General features: G+C 40.3%; 1 protein-coding gene across 1 annotated transcript; it reads right to left on the bottom strand.

Moving 5' to 3' along the window:
- Positions 1–13,618: 13,618 nt before the first annotated feature.
- On the bottom strand, positions 13,619–25,227 carry LOC137619303 (peritrophin-48-like). The gene is made up of 7 exons (XM_068349464.1): positions 25,170–25,227; positions 22,784–22,930; positions 21,187–21,432; positions 18,285–18,510; positions 17,533–17,691; positions 15,189–15,408; positions 13,619–13,981 (listed from the first exon to the last, which is right to left on the bottom strand). The coding sequence occupies exons 1-7, from the start codon at positions 25,203–25,205 to the stop codon at positions 13,870–13,872; spliced, it is 1,146 nt and encodes a 381-aa protein (XP_068205565.1). The 5' UTR covers positions 25,206–25,227; the 3' UTR covers positions 13,619–13,869.
- Between the last annotated feature and the right edge of the window lie 2,641 nt (positions 25,228–27,868).

Below are 27,868 nucleotides of genomic sequence, written 5' to 3'. Positions count from 1 at the left end.
CTACCGTGGTTGGTGCGGCAACAGACGGAGTAGTTGCCTGCTGCGGAACCACTCTACCTCTCTTGGGAGGTGTGCAGTCTTCGGAAGACTGCGGCGAGTCCGAACTGACCCAGTGGCTACACCTGGGCCGTTGGACTCGCTCGGAAGGGACCTTACGCTTGAGAGGTCGTGAGACCTTGGTCCAACGTTTCTTCCTCGAAACTTCTTCCACAGACGAGGAATGATAGGGCTCATTCGTCTGTTTGTGGATGGGACGATCTCTGACAGATACGTCCGCAACCACTGAGGGTACATCCGTACGCTGATCAAGGCCTGTCGAACCCTTTGGTCCTTCGACATTGCTTCTCCCCTGGGCTTGGGAGCTTGCAAGAGGTCCCGGACTGGGAGGACGACTGGCACGAACAGATGTACCCTCATGCGCAACACTGACACTGACACTTTTCACTTCACTTGCACTCACTACACTTCCCACTGCACTTTGCGCTTTCAACTCTTTGACATCTGCCAAAAGTTGATTCCGGTCATTAGCTAATGACTCCACTCTGTCACCAAGAGCCTGAATGGCACGCATCATGTCCGCCATGGAGGGTTGAGCACTAGTAGCAGGGTCGGGAGTCACCACTACAGGGGAAGGAGTAGGTTGAGGGGCATGGGGAGAGGAAAAATCAAAAGAGCGAGAAGAACTCCTCCTGATCCTATCCTTCTCTAGCCTACCTGCATTCTTTAGGAATTCGTTAAAATCGAATTCCGAAAGCCCAGCGCATTCCTCACATCGATCTTCCAATTGACAGGATTTACCCCTACAATTGGAACAAACGGTGTGAGGATCTATGGAGGCCTTCGGAAGACGCCTAGAACAAGCCCTAACGCTACACTGCCTGTACTTAGGGACTTGAGAATGGTCAGACATCTTGAATTCTAGAAATAGTCAAGGGGGAATTCCAAAATCTAGCAAAGTTCATTAACAATTAATCCAAATCTAATCAAAAAGCTTGATAAGCTAATGATAAAGGTTCCTGAATAGCGAAGGCTAAAATCTAGAGCGAATACATCACCAAAATCGTGAAAAACAACTCCAGAAACAACAGCGTATCCAAGTAGGTCTTGCCGGTGGCACGACAGAGGAAAAATTGAGTTCTTGTTGACAAGAAGTACCTGAGTACCTACTCGACAGATGGCGCTGTTGTGTACACCCCCACCTGTATAGCGATCGCTGGCGTATCCCGACCTTAGATTTTTCTGTCGGGCAACAGAGTTGACAGCTACATGATCATCGGGTAAGATTAATATTGAAAAATTACTTTTCTTTAAAACTGCTAAATATGTTCATATATTTTTATTAGTACTTTCAGGAATAACTAATGAATATTATCAATGCAAATTCAATGTCAATAAAGTACGTACACTTTACTTTGTATCCATGTTAAATCATTTCCTTTACAGCTACTACATCTGTCCGCCCACACACATACACACACATTTATATATATATATATATATATATATATATACATATATATATATATATATATATATATATATATATATATATATATATATATATATATACTGTGTATATATATATATATATATATATATATATATATATATATATATATATATATATATATATATATATATATATATATATATATATATATACTGTGTATATATATATATATATATATATATATATATATATATATATATATATATATATATATATATATATATAACGGATTTTGAGCGAAGCGAAAAATCTATTTTTGGGTAAGATAGCCATGTCGTCCTGATGGAAGTTCCTTAAAGGCAGCTTCCTAGGGTATATTACAACTACGGCGATATTCCCAGAGAATTTACCTTCAGGTACCCAGAATTCTAACTCCTGGAGCGAGTATCCCTAAAAAAGACCTTAGGGATATCGTAAATATCAGTGGACGTATTCTTGACACGCCTCATAGCAATCTATACCCCGAATAGAGTTAACACTTCGTAGGGGTCAAATGGCAAGAAAACGAAAACGATAAGAAAGGGGGGAGCCGTTCGTAAGGCATCTCTCCTCCCCGTTTCGAAAGCGTGCCCTGCGCCGCTCGCGGCGCCATCTGTATTCCTTGTAGCGATACACGAGGTGCTACAGATACTGTATGTAGGGAGGGGTCCTACAACCCTTTTCACTCTTTTTTTTTTTTTTTTGAAAAGGAACAGGGCGGGTCCATCAGGACGACATGGCTATCTTACCCAAAAATAGATTTTTCGCTTCGCTCAAAATCCGTTTTTTGGGCTCAAGCCATGTCGTCCTGATGGAAGTATACCAGAGCATTACTGTATCTGTGGATTCTCAATACGTGCCATACTCCTCAGGAATGTTTCTTAGTCAACTCGACTGAAAGACCTAAGATGTTACCGTTATACATCTTTTCACTAATCATAAGCCATGAAAGCGCTTCCTGCCCCCTACAGGGAGGAGTCCTACTAGACTCTAGAAACGAACGAAGAGTACATATACCTATGTATGAATCACTCGCAAGCCAATACAATATAGTGGTCTCACTCTATATGAAGTAAAGCATAGTCCTTACGGAACTACAGCATCCAAGGGAAAAATCCCGACCAGCACCCTGGTCGAAGTAAAATTAGACAAAAAGGTTATATCTGCGTAGGATTAAACTTGCTGCCACCACCGTCCTCAGAGAGGGGTGGAGTCCTTTATGCTAAGGAAAGTATAAACCAGTGCAACAAGGCTTTGCATTAAGGAATAGGCTATTATAGATATCCCCGATTAATATACATAGGCTAAATGCTCAATAAATGACATGAAATCAATATAGGTGAAGGAGACGCAAGGTTCCCGAGAACAAGTTTATTGAGTAACAATAAATAGACATGGTCACCATAAATATGTACATATGATAGGTGGATGACCAACAATTTACACAAGTACCGTAGTGCATGGATGAATGGTTATCTGAAAGAAAACAAATAGGTCACTTGCCACACACCCAGGTATCAAAGTTAACGTCCATGTAACTACTTTGCTGACATTAGCGTTAGCAAACGCTTGGCACACCTGTCTGTACTTGTGCTACCATCACCATAATGCTGGAACAGTCACTGTGGGCTCTCAGAGCCTTCACTACTAGTTATATCAACGCATATAACTAACCACTCACCCAAGAATCAAAGTCCCAAATGATTCCACTGTTCCTCGCAGAGTTAGACAGCAGGGTTAACGACGCAACCAACTGCTACCACAGACCTCTTTAGCTGCTCCACTTGCTTAGCATAGTGGCGAAAGAATACCCTGGAAGACTTCCAGCCAGTGTATGAACGAAGGTGTTCAAAATCCATAAAGTTAAAGAAGTTTAAGGATGAAGCAACTTTCCTCGGATCATGACCTGCGGGTGAACTGTCAGGATCCGCTCTGCGAATAAAATATGTAATTTTCGCCCTAAGCTGATTTAAAGATAAATTTGAGCCCGATGTTTCTCCTCTGAATAGTTGGCCCCCATGGAAGTCTGAAGTTCTACGAAGATAGACCTTTAGGCATTCTACGGGACATAAAGATGCATCTTCTTTCAGAGGGCAGATTCTCCAGGGACCCCACCTGTTGGTGGGCAACTCGTTCTTAGCGAGAAACGTAGGGTCCGGAAACAGGTTCAGTTCTCCCCCATCCAGGAACTGAACTCGGCCCTCCTCTCTCGAGAGGGCCACAATCTCACTAACTCTGGCCCCAGAAGCAAGGGCAAAAAGGAAGATCACTTTTTGAGTCAGGTCCTTCAATGCACATTCCTCATTATCCAGTAATGAGGCAAAATGAAGGACTTTGTCTAACGACCACGAAATAGGCTTTGGAGGAGCTGATGGTCTAAGCCTAGCACAGGCCTTCGGGATCTTATTAAACATCTCGTTAGCGAGGTCTACCTGGAAGGCATATAGAATGGGTCTTGTCAGAGCTGACTTACATGTAGAAATTGTGTTAGCCGCCAGCCCCTGTCCGTGGAGGTGAATGAAGAAGGATAGGCAGAACTCCGTAAAGATCTCTTGTGGGTTCTTGTCTTTGACAAAGGCTACCCATTTCTTCCATGCAGATTCGTACTGCCTCCTAGTAGACTTACACTTGTATTCTTCCAGGAAGTCGATGCTATCTTTCGAGATTCCGAACCGTTTCTTCACCGCTAGGGAGAGAAAATCATGAGCTGCAGGGTTCGGGTTTTCTGTAATGAAGCGTAGACAGTCGACTTCTGGACTTGCTGGGACAGAACTGGGTCCGGGAGTGGTAGAAACTTCAGTCGTAGTTCTAGAGCTAGAGGGAACCATACACTGTTCGGCCACTTGTGGGCCACTATTGCTGCTACTCCCTTGAAGGATCTCAGTTTGTTGAGGACCCTCAACATCAGATTGTGAGGGGGAAACAGGTAGATCCTGGACCATCTGTTCCAATCGAGGGACATCGCATCTACTGCTTCCGCCAAGGGGTCCACGTATGGGGACACATATTTCGGCAGCTTCTTGTTGTCCTTCGTCGCGAAGAGGTCTATCTGCAGTTCTGGGACTTGTCTCAAGATGAAGGAGAATGATCCTGCGTCTAGGGACCATTCCGACTCTATCGGTGTAACCCTAGATAGAGCGTCCGCGGTCACATTCCGGACTCCTTGAAGGTGAACTGCTGACAGGTGCCACTTCTTCTTCTCCGCCAGTCGGAATATGGCTAACATTACCTGGTTGAGAGGTGGGGATCTCGATCCCCGCCGATTCAGACATTTCACTACCACCTCGCTGTCCAGTACCAACCTTACATGGATCGAGTGACGTGGGGATACTTTCTTCAGGGTAAGAAGCACTGCCATAGCTTCTAGAAAGTTTATGTGAAAAGTCCCAAATAGCTTGGACCAGGTCCCTTGCACTTTTTTCCGATGGGAGTGACCCCCCCACCCTACCTTTGAGGCGTCTGTGTGGATTGTCACTGACGGGGGGGATGGCTGAAGAGGTAGAGACCTCTTTAGACGACTGGCTTGAGACCACGGTCTGAGAAGAGAACGTAGTCGAAGTGGGACCGGTCTCTTCAAGTCCCTTCGCTCTTTCGATGCAAAGGTTCTCCATACTCCCGCTGCATCTTTTAGCTGTGCTCTTAGCACTGGGTCTGTTACTGATGCAAACTGAAGAGAGCCCAAAACCCTCTCTTGTTCGCGTCTTGATATCCTCTCGGAACCTAGAAGTCTCCTGACAGACCCCGCTATTTCCTTCCTCTTTGACATCGGAATGGAAAAACGGTGTGACACTAGATCCCAGTGAATTCCCAACCACTGGAACCTCTGAGCTGGAGAAAGACGAGACTTCTTTCTGTTGATCATGAAACCTAGATATTCCAGGAACTGAATCACTTGTAGGGAAGCTTGCAAGCATTCTGCTCTGGATGCTGCCCACACCAACCAATCGTCCAGGTAGGCTACTACTTGGAACCCTTTTAGGCGTAACTGTTTGAGCGCTGCGCTCCCAAGCTTTGTAAAGATCCTTGGGGCTATGTTTAGCCCGAAGGGCATCGCTCTGAAAGCATAAAGTTTTTGTTGTAGCTTGAATCCTAGGTAGGGGGAGAGACGGCGACTTATTGGAACGTGCCATTATGCGTCTGACAAATCGATGGAGACGGTATATGCCCTCTTGGGCAGTAAGGCCCTTATGTGTTGTAACGTTAACATCTTGAACTTGTGGTTCACTATGAACTTGTTGAGTGGTGACAAGTCCAGAATGACTCTGAGTTTCCCCGAGTCTTTCTTGGGAACACAAAACAGCCTCCCTTGAAACTTGATGGACTTTACCCTCCTGATCACCTTTTTCTCCAACAGATCTTGGATGTACTCCTCCAAAACGGGGGTGGAGTGTTGGAAAAATTGAGGGCACTGGGGCGGAGTACTGTACCAACTCCAACCCAGTCCATTTTTGAGAAGGCTGTGGGCCCAGGGATCGAAGGTCCAGCGATCCCGGAAATACTGAAGTCTCCCACCTACCGGCGACACTTCACTTTGACTGCCCTGCAGTCTTGCCTCCCTGGCCACGACCACCTCTGAATCCTCGTCCCCTAGAGGGGCGTCTCGCCGAACCTCTGGCTGCCCCTCTGGGTCTTGCACGAAACGTGGTTGATTGTCCCTCGAACACGGGATTGAATGCCGGGGAAGCTGATGACATGGCTTGGGGTACCCATTGGAAGGTGGTCGGGGTCTGGGCTACCAGTTGTGGTACCGGAGGCAAAGCTGGCTGCTGCTGCTGCTGTCTTTGTGGTTTGAAAGGCTTGGCTGGACGGGAGGAAAACCTTGATTTCTTCGCCTTTCCTTTCGGCTGAGGGCCCTCATCCGGAGAAGACTTCCTCTTAAGGGACAGGCCCCACTTCAGGAGAAGATTGCGGTTCTCAGTGGCTGCCTTGTCCACGACCTCTTTGACCACGTCGTTGGGAAAGAGATCTTTACCCCAGATGCTGGATGAAATGAGCCTCTTGGGTTCATGCCTCACTGTGGCCGAGGCGAACACAAACTCCCTACAGGCCCTCCTTGCTTTAACAAAGCAATAGAGGTCCTTAGTCACTGTGGCCAGATGGATCTTGGCCATTACCATGAACATCTCCGGCATCTTGGGGTCGCTAGCCATCGTCTCCATGTTGGTCTGGAGAGACATCGAGGCTGCCAGGCGCTCCTTTGTGTCCAATTCCCTCCGTAGGAGGAATTCCGACAACTTGGGAAGGTTTTCGCCGAACTGCTGACCTGCAATGTCGGCGTCCAACTTCCCAACCGAGAAAGTGAGGTGCACCTCCTTCCAGTCCTTATTGTCCAGCGGCAATGCCAACGACAGAGGTTTGCATTCCTCCAGAGATGGACACGGTTTGCCAGCTTCAACCGCCTTCAAGACGGCCGCGAACCCCTTTTGCATAAAGGGGAAGGCCCTAGCCGGGGAGGATACAAAGGAGGGGTGCTTCTTACTCAAAGCGGCAACTTTAGAGTTTGAGAACCCCCTCTCCTTCAATGCAGCTGTTAAAGTGGCTTGAGCCTTGGAGTGATCCAGGATAATCACCTCCTTTGGTTCCGTCTCCTCCTTCGAGGCCGGCTCCTTCTTCAAACGGACATAACAGTCCGGGTAGGCCCCTCTACTGGGCCAGAATTCCACCTCCTCAAGGGGAACTGAGCCCAGTTTCTCCGACATGACGATCTTCCCAATCGTCATCGGCATGTGCTCGGCATATCTCCACGGGTTGGCATCCGAGCACAGAGGAAGGTCCTTCACGTTGAGCTTCTTTGGAGGTCCACGTGATGCTGTGATCTTCTGCATCTGGAGCTCCAAAGTAGCGGCCTTCTGATTATTCTCCCTCTGCATCTGTTGGATCATACCAACGATGGAAGAGAGAGCCTGTCCTAGCTCTGCTGGAAGGGCGGATGAGGTAGAGGGGATAGGTTCAGGGACCTGAACCGGCACGTCTGAAGATACGGGAACCTCTTCTTCCACGGCAATAGGATCTCGATCCTCCTCCTCGCCTTCTGCGAGGAGATCCTGTTCCGCACGATCGGACAAGTCAGACATCTTGTCGTCCAACTGGATGTCCTGCATGGCATCAGCAACATCCTCCTCCACTGGGATCTGGACGAGAGGGATCTCCGGCCGAGGCTGGGGAACAACAGCGTCAGTGGAAGCCTTGGGAAAAAGATATGCCCTCATCTTCTCATTAGGAAGATAAGGTCCAGTGGTGTTTTTCTGAAAACCCCTTACCCATAAGCGAAGCTTCTCCCTCGCTGCATCTCTTGACTCCGCCGACCTAGGGGATTCAAAAGCCTCTGATAGCAGGTTAGTACATACAGCACATACCTGCGGATCCCAGTAACGATGGTCATCATTGGAGGCTGCGCAAGCCGCGTGCCTCCTACACGAGACATGTCCGCAAAAGTTCTTACTGCGGACATTGCAGAAGACACTATCACACTTCGGATGCTCCTCCTGTAAAAGAAGAAAAATTTCCATGAATATCAAGTGAATTTCAATTCACATGTAACAAATGAGTATTCACCAAGAATAAGGGAAAGACACCTACTTGTGAAACCCACACAAACACCTGTGGAAGCCCACCAGCCAAAGTCACATAGTTAGTCTTTACTAGAATAACCAGAGAGCATATTTCCAAAGGAAATTAGGTGTAGCTCACACCTAAGGTAAAATTTTACCATTCCGGCCAGGGATGAAAAGAATTCTCTTTTATCCTTGTAAGGCGACACCAAGTGATTGCACAAGTAACACAAGTAAGATAGAAAAGACAGTGTTGTAACCTACTATATCATGGACTCCCTTGGTTGAATACACCACCAAAGAAAGGACTGATACAGTACCTGAGGGTGGTGTGCCGGCCGGCTATTGCCGGTCAGCACCCCCCCCCCCCCCCCGTTTTTCGAAAGGTAGATCTCAAGTACACAACATCAAATCACCCTTATTGGGGAGAACTCCAGATCCCATGCCTGAACCGGCCGGCAGTGGTTGCTGGTCCGCAGCCACCCGGTTTGCACTGCGTTGCCGGCCATCATTCTTAGTGGCCAGCTAACCGGGCAGTGTAGCAGGCCGGCCGGCAGCAGTAAGCAAACCTTGCCGGCTGGCCTCCACACCAGGCAGCGCTCGGCTGCCGGCCCCACTTATGGTGGCCGGCAGATGAGCAAGAGACCGGCCGGCAAAGGTATATAACCATCGCCGACCGACAGCAAGAGAACTGGAGAACACCCCTCCCCACCGACGGCCGGCCTGTAGGCCGGCAGACGGCAAGGACAACACATACGAAGATAACAGAATGAGTGCCGGGCTAAGAGGCTATGAGCCTCTGTGCCCGGCACCCGAAAGAGTGCCGAAAGGAAGGGGAGACACTAAGTCAGGCTTCCTAACCGCTGCTTACTGAATCTACAGACGGCAGCGATGGAGGGACCAAGAAAGGACCGGGCAGCACTCGAAGGAAGGGTCTCTGCCGGCCGACAGGAGACCACGTCAGTTCCCCATCCTAACCTAGGCTAGGTACGGATGCGGACGACTGACACAAAGGAACGGAAAATAGAAGGGAAGGACAGAGGGTCCTATCCAACCTTGCCTTGGTTAAGGGTCATTCCCAACTAAGACAGCTCATCTCAGCCAGAGAAAGACCCGAGGGGGAGGCCGGCACTACTGGCTGCCTCCCTAAAACCACGGCAAGGAAGGAATTGCTATTCCAGAAAAGGGAACATATCCCGAATCCGGAACGGCAAGAGGACAAGTCTGAGGGGTCACCGAGCGAAGGGATCACTACTGGAACCCAACAAGGTGGACCAAGGGGGATAAACCCCTTATGCCCGTGTCAGTCAGCAAGGGAGACTCTGCCCCATGCCAGACCAACCCGGACTCAGACTAAACACTGTTGTACTGTCCCCCTCTGAACCAATTCAGATGGAACGGGAAGGTACAGTACTACTCCAGCATAGATATATTTGAAAATCAATTCAAACAAACCACTAGAGTTAAGCCTAGGGCTTAAACCGAGGGAAAGGGTTTGCCCCTTCCCCGAAGAGAAGGGAGCAAACGGGGAAACAGATAATATTATAATGACCTAAGACAACCTAGCCTAGGCACTAAGAGAATCGATTACCTAATTCACCGAAACTCACACCAATACTATCTTGGAAGGTACTCGAAAAGGGCTTATATGTAAAACGTTGCCTAACGCTTAAAGCAATAAAATCACACTTGGAAGACTAATTATCATGCAGGAAGTACATAGGCCAACCGCTAGCCTAAGAAGACTAGTGTTGGCAGCCTAGGCAAAACTTCGCCAGGCACGCTACTAACGCATCATAACAGAATTCCTGAATAAGCTAAGTAGCTAATATTTAAGCGCAAAGGGGCTGGGAACGTCGCTCTTGCTAACAAATAAATCCTATTCTAGCGAGCGACAGCATCCATGATGCCTCCAGCAGGCAACAGCTCTTGTATCAAAGATAACTCTTTTAATTACTTTAATTTTAACCAAGAGCCTACATTTATACATAAAAGAAATAGTACTCAACTTATCCGAGGCAGAAGAAGTTGGAGAAAGCATTATTACAAGAGAAATTCCAAGATTTGGTAGAAAACAGGGAACAAAACACCGAGTCGTAGAGCTACGCAAAAAGGAATACAGATGGCGCCGCGAGCGGCGCAGGGCACGCTTTCGAAACGGGGAGGAGAGATGCCTTACGAACGGCTCCCCCCTTTCTTATCGTTTTCGTTTTCTTGCCATTTGACCCCTACGAAGTGTTAACTCTATTCGGGGTATAGATTGCTATGAGGCGTGTCAAGAATACGTCCACTGATATTTACGATATCCCTAAGGTCTTTTTTAGGGATACTCGCTCCAGGAGTTAGAATTCTGGGTACCTGAAGGTAAATTCTCTGGGAATATCGCCGTAGTTGTAATATACCCTAGGAAGCTGCCTTTAAGGAACTTCCATCAGGACGACATGGCTTGAGCCCAAAAATATATATGTATATATATATATATAGATAGATAGATATAGATATCATATTAATTTATGTATTAAAGCCAAACATGTCCAAATCACCATAGTTGAGGGATTGAAAGGGGGTTAAAGTTTGTGTGGCGCATTTGAATTAGAAGTGAAAAAAAATGGTGCATGGTAAACAAAAGGTTGGCCACCCCTGTAGTATAACGATGTATGCAGCAGTACCATCACTTTGGATTTGGTTTGATGGATGTGTTAGGTAGTGGCTGTAAGGGGGGGTGGCCTCGCAGGGGTAGGCCTAGGTAGGGGTACAGGGCCCTAGGTTAGGTGGTTGTATTAGGTTCAGTAGTGTCCCAAAATTCACTATGGCCTTAAGGGGGGGTCGCAGGGGGAGTCGCAGGGGGGGCGGAGGGCCCCCCCCCCCCGGTAGGGCTAGGTAGGGGTACAGGGCCCCTAGGTAGGGGTACAGAGCCCCTAGGCTAGGTTAGGTGGGTTTATTAGGTTCAGTAGTGCCCTGAAAATCACTGTGGCCTTAAGGGGGGGTCGCAGGGGGGGCGGAGCCCCCCCCCCCCCCCCCCCCCCGGTAGGGCTAGGTAGGGGTATAGGGGGAGGGGTGGTGGAAGGATAAGTATTCATTTATTGCAAATATCATTTGACGCCCCCCCCCCCACCCAAAACCCCGGTTCCCACCTGGTGTCCCCCATAATTGTTGGGATGAAGTAGGGTCTTTCTGCATTCTAGAACAACTTAGTAAATCTCTAAATCGGATGGTTTGCGGTCAAAATAAACGTTAAATTCGTTGGAACTACACTATTTCTGATGCAACAAATATATTTTTATTCCAGTTTCCCCATAATGGATGAAACTGTAAATTTACCCAAAAACTAATGCTAAGCATATAGTCACTGCGAATTTTATGTACAACCAACCAAAAATAAATGGCGAAATTATTGTAGTCGACGGTATTTGTCAGCAAAATTTGGAGCCTTTATATGACAGCGGCCAGTTCCACCCTTATGGATTAAAGATGTCATCAACTACAGTAACCTTAACTTTACCCCCCTAACCTAACCTACAAGCCGTGTCCTTACTTATTTACCTAACGGGGGTGCTAACGGACCCCTTACACTGCCGTATTCTAAGTTAGACAAAATAATACATACAGGTGGCCGCTTTCATACATACGCCCCCAAAATTTATACCGCACAACCCTAGCCTACTTTAAAATGCGGTAAAGTTGTATTGTATCACAGGGTGTGATTTCGCACAGAAAATATATGTTTTCCTATAGTAAATAAGGTGATATAACCGAATTTGACCTTCATTTCAGTTCCCGTATATATATAATATATATATATATATATATATATATATATATATATATATATATATATATATATATTTCTGAAACTATTCATTTGCGACGTGAACAAGTGTCATTTTCGAAGAGCATAATTTTTTCTATAAGAATAAGTAGTTTTTTTCCTAGGTTACATTACCCTGTAATACACTAAAATAAAACCAAAAATGCTATGCCTACCCTACATCTATACTTGTGCACCATTTAGCAATATTACGTTATAAGTAGGGTAGCATACACCTCCAAAAGAATAAATCTAGCTATATAATATGCATATTGAGAGTTTATTAAGCTTAATTGAAACAATGTTAAATTCGGTTAAATTCATCTAAACACGAACTTCCCTTACGCTAGCAAAAAATCTCAGGGTACGTATATAAATAGCTAGTTGCTATAGGTTATACTAGATTATAAGCTTTTAATTGAACGGTTTTATATTTAGTCATAATTCTATAATAAATGATTATCTATTTCTTACCTTTACAGCTAATTAAATTCGGTTTATAACACAAAATACGAGACGATCACCGTAGACGAGACGTCAGGAGTCGACGGTTTTGTTTACGTTTTGTCGTCATGACGTCATCTTCATCTTCTTCTTCTTCTTCTTCTTTATGATTATTTTAGGTCTCCTTATCTTTATTTCACGTACGACTTAAAACACTTTTAAGTAACTTTTTGATAAGTGAAACTACTTAAGAAGTTATGTAAGAAGTTCAAGTTACTACGTATAATTACAATGAAACTATATTTACAATTTAATCATTAATTTAGAATACTTTTAAGTAACTTTTTGATAAGTAAAACTACTTGAGAAGTTATGTAAGAAGTTCAAGTTATTACGTATAATTACAATGAAACTATATTTATAATTTAATTATTGTTATTCAACATTAAAAGGTATCTTTTTCTAATTCACACATTAATTTTATCCATTAATCACTCATAATTTCGCTGTCCAGTTTTCAAAAAAAATAAAAAAGAATATTCTTTTATTAATTCCCTTGTTATTCTCTACCTCAAAGTATTTACTACAATTTACAATATTTAATCTCTTACTGTTCAATATCTTTATGTATGAAAAGGCAATAGTCATAATTCGATTGTTGTAGTCTTCATGTATCCAGACATTACTGTTTTAGGGAGAATAATGAGAAATAATATTAAAACTATAACTGTTTGGGAGGAAAATTATTAATGAATGTGAATGTTAAAAGATTAGAGATTCTTTGTTTTTACTGAAATTTGCTTATAGCAGAGGATGGGAAACCTCAGATTAAAAATAAGGGGAAAAACAAGAAATGTTTTTAGTAAATATGTGTATATTTTTTATGTCACGTAAGACTAAATCTAGAGTTACATATGCATGATAAAAAGAGCTGGCTAGGCTATGGTGAGTTTAGAAAGAATGGATGATAATAAGTTTTTAAGAAAATAGAAAAAAAGTTGTGTAACTCTGATTTTATAAGTATAAGAAGATATACCAAACAGATAGGGTTTCATTTTCAGGAAATGCTAGAGTAGGCCTAGGCCTATACAGATTGTTGGTTAATAACACAGCAGATGTGTGTGCTTCTCATGTTCCTGAAGTTACAAATGTTGTTTTATTGGCAAGAAACAAGAGATCAATCCTATGCAGGGGGAGGAATAGCAAAATGGTGGCTAGTTGATTGAAGTCAGGATAGCCTAAAGAGAGAGTTTACACCCTAGACTCATTGATCCACGTGCAAGGAAAAGTAATATCCAATTCACTCCAAACACTTATAATTGCAAAAGAAAACATATAAACAAGTCATGTATATAAACAACAAGGATTTTTTTTATAAGTACATTTCATTCTCAAGACAATTATGTGAACTCTTACTCTTAAAAATCATTTACAGGCTAAGACGCCATTTTAATTATTTCTTTATAATCTAGATTTACAAAATATTTATGAGTCTTCGAATGAAATGCAGGTTAAGTCATCATATAGCACGGATCTGATTCGAAGAGTTCATCGCGAGCCTGTAACCCTCTGTGTCGTTAACAGTCGGTGACCTTCGACGCGACGTCGCAGTAACCCGAGGTCTTGTCGAACAGCAGGTCTCCCGGACAAGTTTGCAGGACTGATACGCCTCCAGAACAAGAGTAATACCTGTGAGGGAGATAATAAAACTAGCTTAAAAGAGGGTCTACTACCTAAATAATAATAATGATAATAACCCCCTATATGATAAAGAGCAAGTGGCATTGCCAAACGTATGACTGCGTAGCCTCACCCTGCCCCACGGATAAGGGGAGAGGGAGTAATCATACCGTGGTGAGAGAGGGTACCACGAGAGATACACTCAGAAACCAAGATCTCTCACAAATTGCCAAACCAGTGGGTTGTAGTGGAGTGCATATCTATCTAAATGCTTAGCTGTTATTTTTTAAGGGTCTCGTACATTACTTATTCAAGTTTTTTTCCTATACAGTCTTCTGTTACCACTTCTCTCCCCTCCTCTGGTGATTCTATAGAGATTTTACTTTTTTCTCTTCCTCAATATTTGCAATTGGGGAAAAGAGGCGCTGGAAGAAGCGTCAGCTAGTCGAAGGCTTCGGCGATGTTGGCTGTATGTAATTACCGTCACTCCGTCGGGTATAGAAACGACATGGAAAGAATAATGATTGGAATAGCACTAAGAAACAGGAAGAGAGCAACATGTATACGAGAACAAACTAAAGTAGAGAATATTCTAGCAACATGTGAGACAAAAGGAATGGGGCCAGGATATATGAGAGTGATAGATAATAGATGGATATTAAGAATAACACATTGGGTCCCTATAGATTGTAAAAGAAGCAGGGGAAGGAACAGAAAACGATGGATTGACGAAGTAAGCACAGAATACATGGGGGCAGGAGAAGCAGCTCTCTCTCTCTCTCTTTGGCATAGAAAAACCATAATCGGATGGAAGCGGAGGGACATATCTGAGGCCTTTGTTCAGCGGTGAACTATTAACGGCTGATGATGATAATGATGATAGAAAATAAAAGAACAGAGGTCTGGAATAAGCTACAGAAGTCACAGCTACACAGGATAGATAAAAAAAAAATTGTTGACTTATGAGAAGAGTCTTGCAAAAACATTAATCTGATTTAAGTGTTCTAAACAGCAAAATGTATTCAATAGAAGTTTATAGTAACCTACCTACTATGAATTACTATCCCGAATATAAAATCAAGCGAATACTTAGCCAATAAATGGAATTTACAGGATACCGCCTTTCTAAATTGGACGAAAACCCAAAGACTAAAAATTGGCACGATGCTATTGTTGATCTATGAGGAATTCTTTCACAGGTAACTTTGTTCCTTACTTGGTGCAGTCTCCCGTGTAAGGATAGTTTCCGTCGGTTGTGCAATCCGCCGATCCAGTGGATCCAGTCGAACCAGTGGAACCAGTCGATCCAGTCGAACCAGTCGAACCAGTGGAACCAGTCGATCCAGTCGAACCAGTCGAACCGGTAAAAGTGGAAAACGATCCGGATGCATCAGATGCACCCGATCGTGGGACTGTAGTCGTCATTTTCTCAGTCGCTGTGGAAATGTGTTATTATTATTATTATTATTATTATTATTATTATTATTATTATTATTATTATTATTATTATTATTATTATTTTGTTGAAAATAATGGCTGCCTCAGTTGCATTGATCTTATACTCCGTCTTCTCGATGGCTCTAAGTATCTTCTTTTCAGGATTACTGCATACAGCCAGAAACTGAGCAAAAGTCATCCTTTATGGTGGGTAGTCAAATTCAGGAATAATTGGCTAATCAAGGTTTTTAATGTAAAGTTTACAAATCAGGTAAAACTTACAATTAGGGTAAAAAAAAATACAGTGAACAAGCTACGAGTTTTGGGAGTGCTGTCTGCCTTCCTCAGGCTTGAGCGTTGGAAACGATGAGAGCTACGTCCTTATATACGGCAAATCTGGCTTAGGCAGAGAGGCAGCGAATTTACAACGGCTGCCTCGGGCGTCGTGGGCGGAGTAAATAGAATGGCTAATCCTCATTGGCTAAGCCGCTCGCCGAGAGTAGCAGTAGAACAGTCAGACTGCCTTCCCACTCATTCATGGGTTATGAGTCACCATTTTGTCCTCTGGGAGCTGGGCTCTGATTGGTGGGAGCACTCGCCGAGAGGGTATGCAGGCTAGGCAGGCTATCCTGTCGCTGATCAAAGCTGTCGGGGTTGTTTATGTCTTGATCTGTTGGGTTGTCCTGGTTGGAGGTTTCATGGTTGGTTGGGTTACTTTTCCATGTGTTGTTCCTTCGACAGGCAGAGGAACATTTCCTGGGTAGCGTTAAGAGTCTGTTTTTATCTCTGTATAAGAAGAGCTTCAAGTATGAAAAGTCTCCTGCTATCTGGAGCACGGCCGATGATCTTGGTGTTCTTAATTATTTCCTCACGTTTGATGTTGTTATTGTGGACGTGGAAGGCATGAGCTTTTATTGCACCTTGTTGAACCTGACGGGACAGTCTTTTTGTCAGACGCATGGTGGGCATTCCTATGTAACGCCCAGAACATCCTGGAACAGCTCATAAGTAGGAATAGACCACGTTGGTCTGTCTGCGGATGTCCTGAGTCGGCGGGGATGAGTTGTTCCTCATGATGAGAGACTTCGTCTTGTTGATTTGATCATAAATAGTCAGCTGGACCGCTGTTTTTATCCACAGGGGAGACAGCGCTCCTGAAACGCGTAGCTTCTTCACCGTATTCTTTTACCTGAATTGTAAATTTTACATCAAAACCTTGATTCGCCAATTCTTCCTGAATTTGACTACACACCATGAAGGATGACTTTTGCTCAGTTTCTGGCTGTATGCAGTAATCCTGAAAAGAAGATAATAAGAGCCATTGAGAAATCGGAGTATAAGATCAATGCAACTGAGGCAGCCATTATTTTCAACTAAACTTGCCTGAAAGAGGGTCTACTACCGAAATATATTATTATTATTATTATTATTATTATTATTATTATTATTATTATTATTATTATTATTATTATTATTATTATTATTATTATTATTATTATTACAAGCTAAGCTACAATCCTAGTTAGAAAACTAGAATGCCATAAGCCCTAGAAATCCAACAGGGAAAAATAGGCCACTGAGAAAATGAAAGAAAAAACTGAAAAAACTACAAGGGAAGTAATGAACAATCAAAATGAAATATTTTAAGAACAGTAATAACATTAAAACAGATCTCTCCTATATAAACTATAAAGAGAGACTTGTGTCAGCCTGTTCAACATAAAAAAACATTCGCTGTATGTTTGGACTTTTGAAGTTCTACCGATTCAACTACCTGATTAGGAAAATCATTCCACAACTTACTTACTCCACATGAAGATAATTTTAACATACGTAAACACATGTACATACAAAGGTAAAGTTGGAGGTCTCTGGTTTTAGTTCCAGTTCCATCAGAATGGATGCTCACTAGAACGTCAGCCAGGCAAGCCCAAACCCCCACTGTGGTGCCAACCACAGCAGTGGCATCCCCAGTAAACAGCTTAAACTTACGGTCCCAGGCTGGGATTGATCTGCTGCCATGCGAACGCTAGGCGTACGCGTTACCACTGTACTAGCCAGGAGGCTCAATTATTATTCTACGGCCGTACACGACAAACGTTTAAATCAAGAAGTGTCCATACCGGCCGAACAGGGCCCTTCAATGGAAGCTGGGTCGATGCAGTCGGATACAGATGGGCACATGCCGTCAGGAACCTGCGACTCCGGCACACACTGCATTTTGCCGCTGTCGAACCGCTGGCCCGCGTCGCAGCACTGCTTCCCTCCGAGGGGATTGCCAGCTGTGACAGATGTATATCAGAAAGTTTATTAAAGAAGAGTATCACGCAGAATTAATAATAAGACAAAATTTACACACAAACTGATCCCAGTATCGACGATGTTCTTTTCAGTGAGAATCACTACTAATCAATTGACAGTCATTCCTTAACTGGCCAGAAGTTTCTCGTTTAACGTGATTAGAATTGTATCTGAGTTCCATCGGACTGTGGTGTCATTTCTTTACTTTTAAGCTGTACTTAGGCCAAATCTAACAATTGTCACTCATAACTTGCTCACAGAGCTACACCTATGCTATTGATTTTGAACAAGCTGGTGTCATGGAATCTAGATAAATGATAAATTAATCAAAATCCAGTGGGATCCCTTAAACTTTCTCTTCTTATCCCTGAGTGACATGAAAACAAAATAGAAGTGAATTTGACACTTTGTTGATTGATTATAGACTGGTTTATAAATCTGCTGATAGAGTATACAATCCAATTTCTTTGTAGTTTTGTCCCTTCTTTAAGTAACCTGAGATTAGTGAATTTATCACATGAAGTATTAAAACAATCTGTCAGACGAAACAAGAATTCACGGCCGTTTTCCTCACCCGCACAGACATGGAAAGCGTCGCATTCGACAGTGTCCATCTGGGCTCCCGAGAAGTCCGCTTCGCATTTAAAGGCTGTGGTGACGCACTTTCCCTTCTTGGTGTCGAAGATTTCCGCCTCCTCGCAATTGAACGTCTCCGACGGCTTGAGCTTGGAGGGGTCGCTGGGATCTGGGAAACAGCCGTAGTACGTCTTGCAGCCTGGGAGGGCTGCGAAGCCTGGCTCCTGTAAAAGTAAGAATGAAAGGATTACTTTATTTTCCTTTGCTTATGTTATTGTTCATAAGGGCGAAGTCTTTTCTAGACAGGTTTTGGATGCCTGAGCTTGTTTTAAACATTGCTCAATAACAGTAATCACCCCTGTATAGTAAAGAGCAAGTGTCTGGGTATATGTATAAATATATATATATATATATATATATATATATATATATATATATATATATATATATATACATATTTCTTTCTGGTCACGCTCAGCGGCATTGCCAGACATACAACTACCCTGTAACTACCCTGTCTCTCACCATCTTTCGTGAGCAGCAGTCATACCCTGCTGAGAGGGAGGTTGCGTATGAATGCATATCTATCTAGATATCTAGATGTCATTTTTGACGGATCGCATACACTAGTAATATCATAATTCCTTAATCAGGTCAGTAGAGGTCGGTGATCAAGCCCTGACCCACTCATCGACTGGGCAATTATCGCGACCAGTCAAAAATTAGAGACGACAAGATCCGATCCTTAGGATCTTACGATCTAATCAAGATGCTCTCGCCGTTAAATAGTGTAAAATAGAACCATAAATACCTACTTTGTTGTAGTACAGAGCTTTACACCTATATTTATATCTTTCCTTCTGGGAAATCTTATCATTCTGGCACCTATAAATGGATGTGTTACTATATTTTTGCTGCAGGATAATGGGATGAGCATTGTAATGGCCTCATTTACAACATGACCCATAAAACAAGAAGAAGAAGAGGAAGAATAAACAAATGAGACGTTGTTTATAAGATGAATGAGAAAAGGACTTGTTAAAAGAAGAAGAAGAAGAAATCACTAGTAAAAAGGTTCAAGAGTTAATTTATGACAATACAGTTGCTTCAGTGATATTTTTAAGAGCAAGAACTAATATGTTAAAACTAAATATTGTAAATAGACACAATAAGGGGAATGTAAACTGTAATTTTTGTGAAAATGAGGAGGAAGATTTGATACATTTTTTGTTGTTTTGCCAGAAATATAGAAAAGAAAGGAATGAAGTGATTGAACTACAGCAACCATACGAGGAAGACTTAAAGAAGATAGTAGGATTATTTTTATTTAGTGAAACAAATACAGAAAAGAAAAAAGAAGTATTAAACCTGATGTGGAAGAAAAGACAAAACAGTACAGGAAGATAAACTTTGGAGGCGCCGTTGTAAAGGCTATGCCTCACCCCAGAACCTGAACCTGAAGCTACTTAAAATACTTTATCCATAAGGACTTAAACTACCCAGCCAATGAAGTGGATTGATGTACAAAGAGGGCATTAGGGACAAGGGAATTATATGAGAAAAAGAAATGTTGTCAGGTCAGGTTGCAGCAGATACAAATGCAGAAAATTTTACATTTTTCACAATTGAACTTGTTTTGATAGTGGCAAGAAGTTACAACATTAATTTAACTTGTCAACAAGGAGGATTATTCTCGTATTTCAATACATATACATCACAGTCAGAACTTTAATACATATATGTTTGTTTACTTCATGTTGTGTCTCCATGTGAGGACGGATAATTTTTGTTCGAGTGTATTATCAATGTTTCGAATCTAAATAACGGATGATCTCCTCAAAAAGGTAAGATGCTAAGGGTATTGAGGCGATTAAATACTAATAAAGCACAGGGGGGTTATTTGCAATCTCTTCTCGATATACATACATACATATACCAAGGCACTTCCCCCAATTTTGGGGGGTAGCCGACATCAACAAAAGAAACAAAACAAAAAAGGGGACCTCAACTCTCTACGTTCCTCCAGCTTAAACAGGGACTCAACCGAGTCTTCTCGATATAACTGTTGAAAATAGAAAGGTCAACATCTTGAGCTGCCACTTCTACAAGAGTAGGCTATACATTTGATGGCTCATACACGGCAGCAGGTCAGATCACCTACACGCATTACGCGATTGAGTTTTATTCGACGAGTGGTGTCGTATTTACCCATGACAGGACCCCGAAGCCCCTCGACATCTTCCAAAGGGGCCCCCGGCATATTTCATGCTCTCTTTTTGTACAATTTACAACGAAAATGATACAACTGAAGTAAATAATACAAAGTTTCTACATTTAACACTAAAAAAAAGGTGCATTGGCTCCTGCTCTTGTTGAGCCCCTAGTTTTAGAACGACCTCAAAACAATGATTTTAGAATTTTAATGTAGCCCAACAGAACGACCTCAATACAATGATTTTAGAATTTGAATGTTGCCCAACAGAACGACCTGAAAACAATGATTTTAGAATTTGAATGTAGCCCAACAGAACGACCTGAAAACAATGATTTTAGAATTTGAATGTAGCCCAACAGAACGACCTCAAAACAGTGATTTTTGAATTTGAATGTAGCCCAACAGAACGACCTCAAAACAATGATTTTAGAATTTTAATGTAGCCCAACAGAACGACCTGAAAAAAATGATTTTAGAATTTGAATGTAGCCCAACAGAACGACCTGAAAAAAATGATTTTAGAATTTGAATGTAGCCCAACAGAACGACCTCAAAACAATGATTTTAGAATTTTAATGTAGCCCAACAGAACGACCTCAAAACAATGATTTTAGAATTTTAATGTAGCCCAACAGAACGATAACGCGGCCCTGATAACAAGCAATAATACGACCTCTTGTCTTACCTCACACGTCAAGGAATCTGGGCCCAGCGTCGTGGTTCCCTGCACGCACTGGTTGGCGTCCTCGCTGAAAGTCTGCCCACTCGGGCATGAGAAGCCGTACTGTGCATCTGGCAGGCACATGATGTATTTGGTCTTCTCGAAAGCATCCGGAATGTACCCAGGGGTGTTCTCTTCGCTGCAGATGCATTCACTCGAGCTTCCCTCTATCTTAGTGCAACTGGCTACCTCATCTTTAACTGTGCAAACCTGTTAGAGTGGGATGCGTTAAAATGGCCGGGAGTGATTTTATGTAGTATGCCATAGAATTAGCTAAAAGCAAAGAAAGAATGAACTTAAGAACATGGAAGTAAAACTGAGTTTAACTGAGCTTTGACAAGTGACGCAAATCAGTCAATATCTAATATAGTAATCTTTTAAACGAATAAGAGCTAAAATAAGCAAGAAAACTCTTTTTATATTATAACTACAGATAAAAAAAATACAAAAAAGAGATTTCAAAACAAGTGAATTCAGTTGACAATCATTACAAAGAATGTCCTTATAATATATAAAAAGAGATCAAGAAACATAGAGTCTTCAAAACAAACTAAATAATACAGGAATATGTCCAAAGTCATCGGCTTATCGTTCCATCAAATGTTGATATCTCGTGAACTCTGCATAAATTCTAGCGAGGCATAAAAAATTCAGTCTAGCTATAAAGTCACGGCGAGTGTGACACTAAACACCAGTCCAATTATTCCTGTTAACACTTCACATCAGATGTAATGCTTCCAGAAGGTTAAAATCACTGCTAGATCTTTGCTCAGACAGCCTCTATAACGTTTACAATGCTTCCAGAAGGTTAAAATCACTGCTAGATCTTTGCTCAGACAGCCTCTATAACGTTTACAATGCTTCCAGAAGGTTAAAATCACTGCTAGATCTTTGCTCAGACAGCCTCTATAACGTTTACAATGCTTCCAGAAGGTTAAAATCACTGCTAGATCTTTGCTCAGACAGCCTCTATAACGTTTACAATGCTTCTAGGTTAAAATTACCAGCTAGATCTTGTTGAAAAATGGGTTCCCTAGATTTAAACAATGATGGATTCGCCTTTGATTATCTGTAATATCATTATTCGTTTAGGAGTGATGCCCTTAATAGATACATTATGAAAATTTGATAACTGTAAAATATAAGCTAACTTGATTTTAAAGTCATGTAACATTAGTAATGGCTGTATGGTAAACTATAGGGTCAGAATTTGCTGGTTATCAGAGACTCAGACCCCACAGTATGCATAACAACAAATGCAGTCGTTTCTAGTCCACTGCAGGACATAGGCCTCATACATGTCCTTGTTCGGGCCAGTTTTCATCACCATGCTGGCCAGTGCAGATTGTTAATGTTGGGAGATTTTCATCTAATCGCTCAAAGCAGACCAGCCAAGTATGGGTGGCCCTGACTAGTACATCTCTACTGATCACAGCGATACACAAATCCTTTCAACACATTAAGGTATTTCCCACTCAGATGATTTAGAGAACAGCACCACAATAGAAATATGAGATAGAGAGAAACATTAATGTTGCATTTTCTGCCTCGTGTACTTTACCTCGGACGCGCTGCAGACGATGTCAATAGGGTTGAGCTTCTCCCCGGATTGCATGCAGAAAACAGCCTTGGAACAGTCTGAGCAACCACCTTTATTGGCTACTGAGCATTTGAAAGCCGCCTCTAGGAGGGCTCCGTTGCTACAAACCTGGTGAATGAAACGATAGTTTATTTTTTGTTTCAATCAAGCGGATAAAACTCTTTTAATTTGGTAAAGCACTCACATTCAAGTTTTCACTGAATCACGCAAGGAAAGGAAAGGTCAGTTGCTAATTCAAAGGATATTTTTGTCGTGGAAAAGAAACCCTTGGGACTGACTTAAGCTACTTTTCCGTGCAGTTTTTATCTCTTACTAATTTTCTTTATCTATCGCTTTGATGTTACATATTCCTCCATACAGTGAATATAGACTTCTCCAATATGCCTGTGATTTCGGGATTTGTATGATCTGAAAATAGAGCGATGTACTGAAGTACCCGAGTATGGACAGACATTTCTAGACAAGGTCGTCCCATGTAGCTTGTATCTCCTAACAATAAGTGCCTCTATGCTTGCTATTAGCACTCCCTGCTGACCCTATGACCTCAGGTCATATAACTTCCCTTTGTACTCTAATATGAATTATTCTAGTTATCTCTTATGAAGCTCACTTGTCTCAACCATGATTGCCTTTCTAAATCTTCTAATTAAAATGAGAGGGCATTTTTGTTTCACCTTAATTTCAATCAATCTGCAATTGATATGTTCTAACTACCCATTACCGAACTAACCAGGTGATTAATGCACATACCTTTAGTCTCTAGAAATACCTGTTTATATCCTTCGATATGTTATTAACTAAAGCTATTTCACTTTGTGGAGTTCTGGCCTTATCTGATTTTTTGTATGTTAGTAAGGAGTAGATGGAGATAGTTTGGTCATGCTCTTCGCACTCCCCCAAGAGAGATTAGTTCACCAAACGTTCAGCTGGGCTCTACAAGGCACTAGAGGAGTTGGAAGATCCAGACATACATGGCTGAGGACTATGAAGTGTGAAGTAGGAAATAATGAATGGTGAGGTATTGATTTAAAAGCTCAAGATAGAGACGACTGGCGAAATCTAACCGAGGCCCTTTGCGTCAATAGGCGTAGGAGAGGATGAGTAAGGGATTGATATTCTCTGAGACTTTCTATAGCATAAAGAATCTATTGTTTTCAAATCACTAAATCAAGAAGATCTGTAAGAATTAATCGGAAAGAATCACACGACTACTCTGCTCATCTGCACGTGTTGTAACGCACGTGTTTCATACGCACTCGTACATTGTAACGGTATTTTCTCTTTAATGTTTATCTCGCTTCTCACCCCTCGGTTAACAGAACCGGTTTAAGCCTCTCTATTCTTGAATTAATCTGTTTGAATTTTGTGACCTTTTTTCACTGAAACTATTGTTATAAAACCTCGCTGTCTGTTAAAATAAAGTTAGTTGCATTCACAACCGCTTCTCAGTTATTACCTAAATACCAACTCCGTACACTGTGACTGTAACGCTCCTGTACAGAGAACCTGATTACTGATCCACACAAAAATGTCCCGTTCATCGCTTGGTTTTCCAGCAAACTGCGAGGATGTGACAATCTAGCGCTATACGGCAATCGTCAACTCGCGGATGATCGCGCTTAATTACTTTTTAGAGAGAAAACTACCTAAGATATTGATGTTATCAATGTTACTCTTCATTACTGGACTTAGACCAGATTGTAGAGATTTTCTTGGTTGGATAATTCTGTTGGAGAAGAGGAACATCAAAGCAGTGATACAGGAGGCACATCGGAACTTCCGTTCTGTGATCGTATTGTGACAATCAGTGAAGAAAATGATCTATTTGACCAATGATATATATATATATATAACGTATGTATGTATATATATATATATATATATATATATATATATATATATATATATATATATATATATATATATATATATATATATATATACATATATATATACATATATATATATATATATATATATATATATATATATATATATATAAATATATATATATATATGTATATATATATTTATATATTTATATACATATATATCCAATATATATATATATATATATATATATATATATATATATATATATATATATATATATATATATATATATATATACATATATATATATATCCAGTATATATATACACATTTATATATTTATATACATATATATCCAGTATATATATATATATATATATATATATATATATATATATATATATATATATATATTTATATATATATATATATATATATATATATATGTGTGTGTGTGTGTGTGTGTGTGTGTGTGTGTGTAACCAATTGAACATATAATTACATTAATACTTACTATCACGAGCATAAGTATTTTGCTTAACGGTGACATATTGAGCGCCAATTCTTGGTTGAACTGAAAAAGAAGAAAAAATAGTAATACTATATAATATATATCTTATATATTCATAATAACTTACTTGTTTCTATGAGAGAGAGAGATTCATTTACTCACCAGACAGACGATATTACGAAAACTGATGTGTCAGCCATGCTCACCTTCTCTTTTATATACATCCATCCAATCTATGAATAACCTAATTAAGTAATATTAGTAAAAGAAAAAACTACCCATATATGTATATAGACAATATAGACAAATTACTATATAAGAAATACTCTCTAATTAAAACTCTATAGATTAAAATGTTTATTTTTCTGTTTGTTTACATTCGCGGTTACTTCTTCTGATGCGAGCGGTGAATGGATCGCTAATTCTGACTTCTTTGGTCTGATATATTTTTCTATTCTGATTTGGCAGATAAATGGAGACATGATTGATGTTTAGGGAAATAATCTGAATAGATTAATTTGTATATATGTGTTCGTTCATTACGGTTTATTAGATAGAATGTAGTTATGTGTATAGGAGACAGGTTTATATAGATGTAGGCCTATGTATATATATATATATATATATATATATATATATATATATATATATATATATATATATATATATATATATGTGTGTGTGTGTGTGTGTGTGTGTGTGTGTGTGTGTGTGTGTGTGTGTGTATGTATAATAATAGTAATAATAAAAATAATAATAATAATAATAATACTAATAATAATAATAATAATAATAATAATAATAATAATAATAATAATAATAATAATATCCCCTACATAATAAATAGCAATGTGTTTAGCTTTATATATATATATATATATATATATATATATATATATATATATATATATATATATATATATATATATATATATATATATATATATATATATATATATATGGGACTTTAACATGTTACACTACAATTATATTGAATAGACAATATCTTGGTGATGTGTAAAAATCGAAGAATAACAGGAAAAATTAATTCAAGTCTCTCCATTTATTATTTGGTGTCGAGATATTTCGAATCCATTTTTATTTATCTTCAGGATTACATCTGGAATTACACTTTAATATAAAGGCCATGGTGGTGAAAATTTTGATTAAAGAATAATGAAAAAAAACTGATAAATGAACATTTTAGAATCTTTGAAATATAAGGATGTGAACCTGAAATTGATTTTTGAATACATGAATAATTTTTCACAAGGCCTCACGGAACTTCACGACCGATCTTTCAAGCCCGCGCATCTTCGATGAAGCTTACAATTCCGTTATTTTGCAGTAAGATTTATAAAGCTTACACGCTCCCTCAGAAATTAGGTTCGTGATCTGAAAGATGTGAATCTGAAATTGATTTTTGAATACATGAATAAATTTTCCACAAGGCTTCACGGAACTTCATGACCGATCTTACAAGCCCGCGCTTCTTCGATGAAGCTTACAATTCCGTTATTTTGCAGTAAGATTTATGGAGCTTACGCGCTCCCTCAGAAATTAGGTTTGTGATCTGCTGTTTTTCCTCTTTCTCCAATGCAGGAGTTGATTCCTTGGAAGGAAATTCCAAGGATATCCTTACGACCGAAATGTCCGTTCAGGATTACATATAGACGTTCGATTATTTATTTATTTGTATCCTTATTTCCTTTTCTCGGTGGGTTGATTTTCCCTGATGGAGCCCTTGGGCTTATAACATCCTGCTTTTCCAACTAGGGTTGTAGCTTATATAATAATAATAATAATAATAATGATAATAATAATAATAATAATAATAATAATGATGATGATAATAATAATAATAATGATAATAATAATAATGACAACAACAACAACAACAACAATAATAATAATAATAATAATAATAATAATAATAATAATAATAATGATGATGATAATAATAATAATAATGATAATAATAATAATGACAACAACAACAACAACAACAATAATAATAATAATAATAATAATAGGAAAATGCTACACTGTACTAGCGCCTATTCATACCTTGAGTTCCACTAGACAAGATTTGAAGAAAACTTATATAAAAAAAAAAAAAAAACCATTGGTTTATATCTTCACAAGTTCATCCTCACGAACCCGCAGACTTCCTTAGTTCGTTGATCCATCGTCTTCTCTTCCTCCTCCCCCTGCTTCTTTTACTATCTATAGGGACCCATTCTGTTATTCTTAATGTCCATCTGTTGTCTGTCATTCTCATCACATGTCCCGTCCATGTCCATTTCTTTTTCTTACATGTGAGAATATCCTCTACTCTAGTTTTCTGTTTCTTAGTGTTATTCCCATCACACACACACACACACACACACACACACACACACACACACACATATATATATATATATATATATATATATATATATATATATATATATATATATATATATATATATATATATATATATATATGTATATATATATATATATATATATATATATATATATATATATATATATATATATATATATATATATATATATATATATATATATATAATGTAGGAATGGGGAGGGGCGAGATAGGACGAGTTTGTGTGTGTGTGTGTGTGTGTAGCTAATTATTTAGACGTCATTTTGACGGGCTGCGTACACTAGTGATAATAAAATTTCAGTATTCTATC

This window comes from Palaemon carinicauda, chromosome 25 (genome assembly GCF_036898095.1).
Source record: "Palaemon carinicauda isolate YSFRI2023 chromosome 25, ASM3689809v2, whole genome shotgun sequence".
Lineage (NCBI taxonomy): Eukaryota > Metazoa > Arthropoda > Malacostraca > Decapoda > Palaemonidae > Palaemon > Palaemon carinicauda.
This window is presented reverse-complemented; position numbering and strand designations above follow the sequence as displayed.

Bases quoted from the DNA above. Each gene is read 5' to 3' on its own strand.
- LOC137619303 (XM_068349464.1), bottom strand. From the start codon at position 25,205: ATGTCACCGTTAAGCAAAATACTTATGCTCGTGATA. The intron at 22,931-25,169 runs GTAAGTATTAAT...TTCATTCACCAG, and splicing joins AAATACTTATGCTCGTGATA to GTTTGTAGCAACGGAGCCCT. The intron at 21,433-22,783 runs GTAAAGTACACG...CCACTCTAACAG, and splicing joins TCGTCTGCAGCGCGTCCGAG to GTTTGCACAGTTAAAGATGA.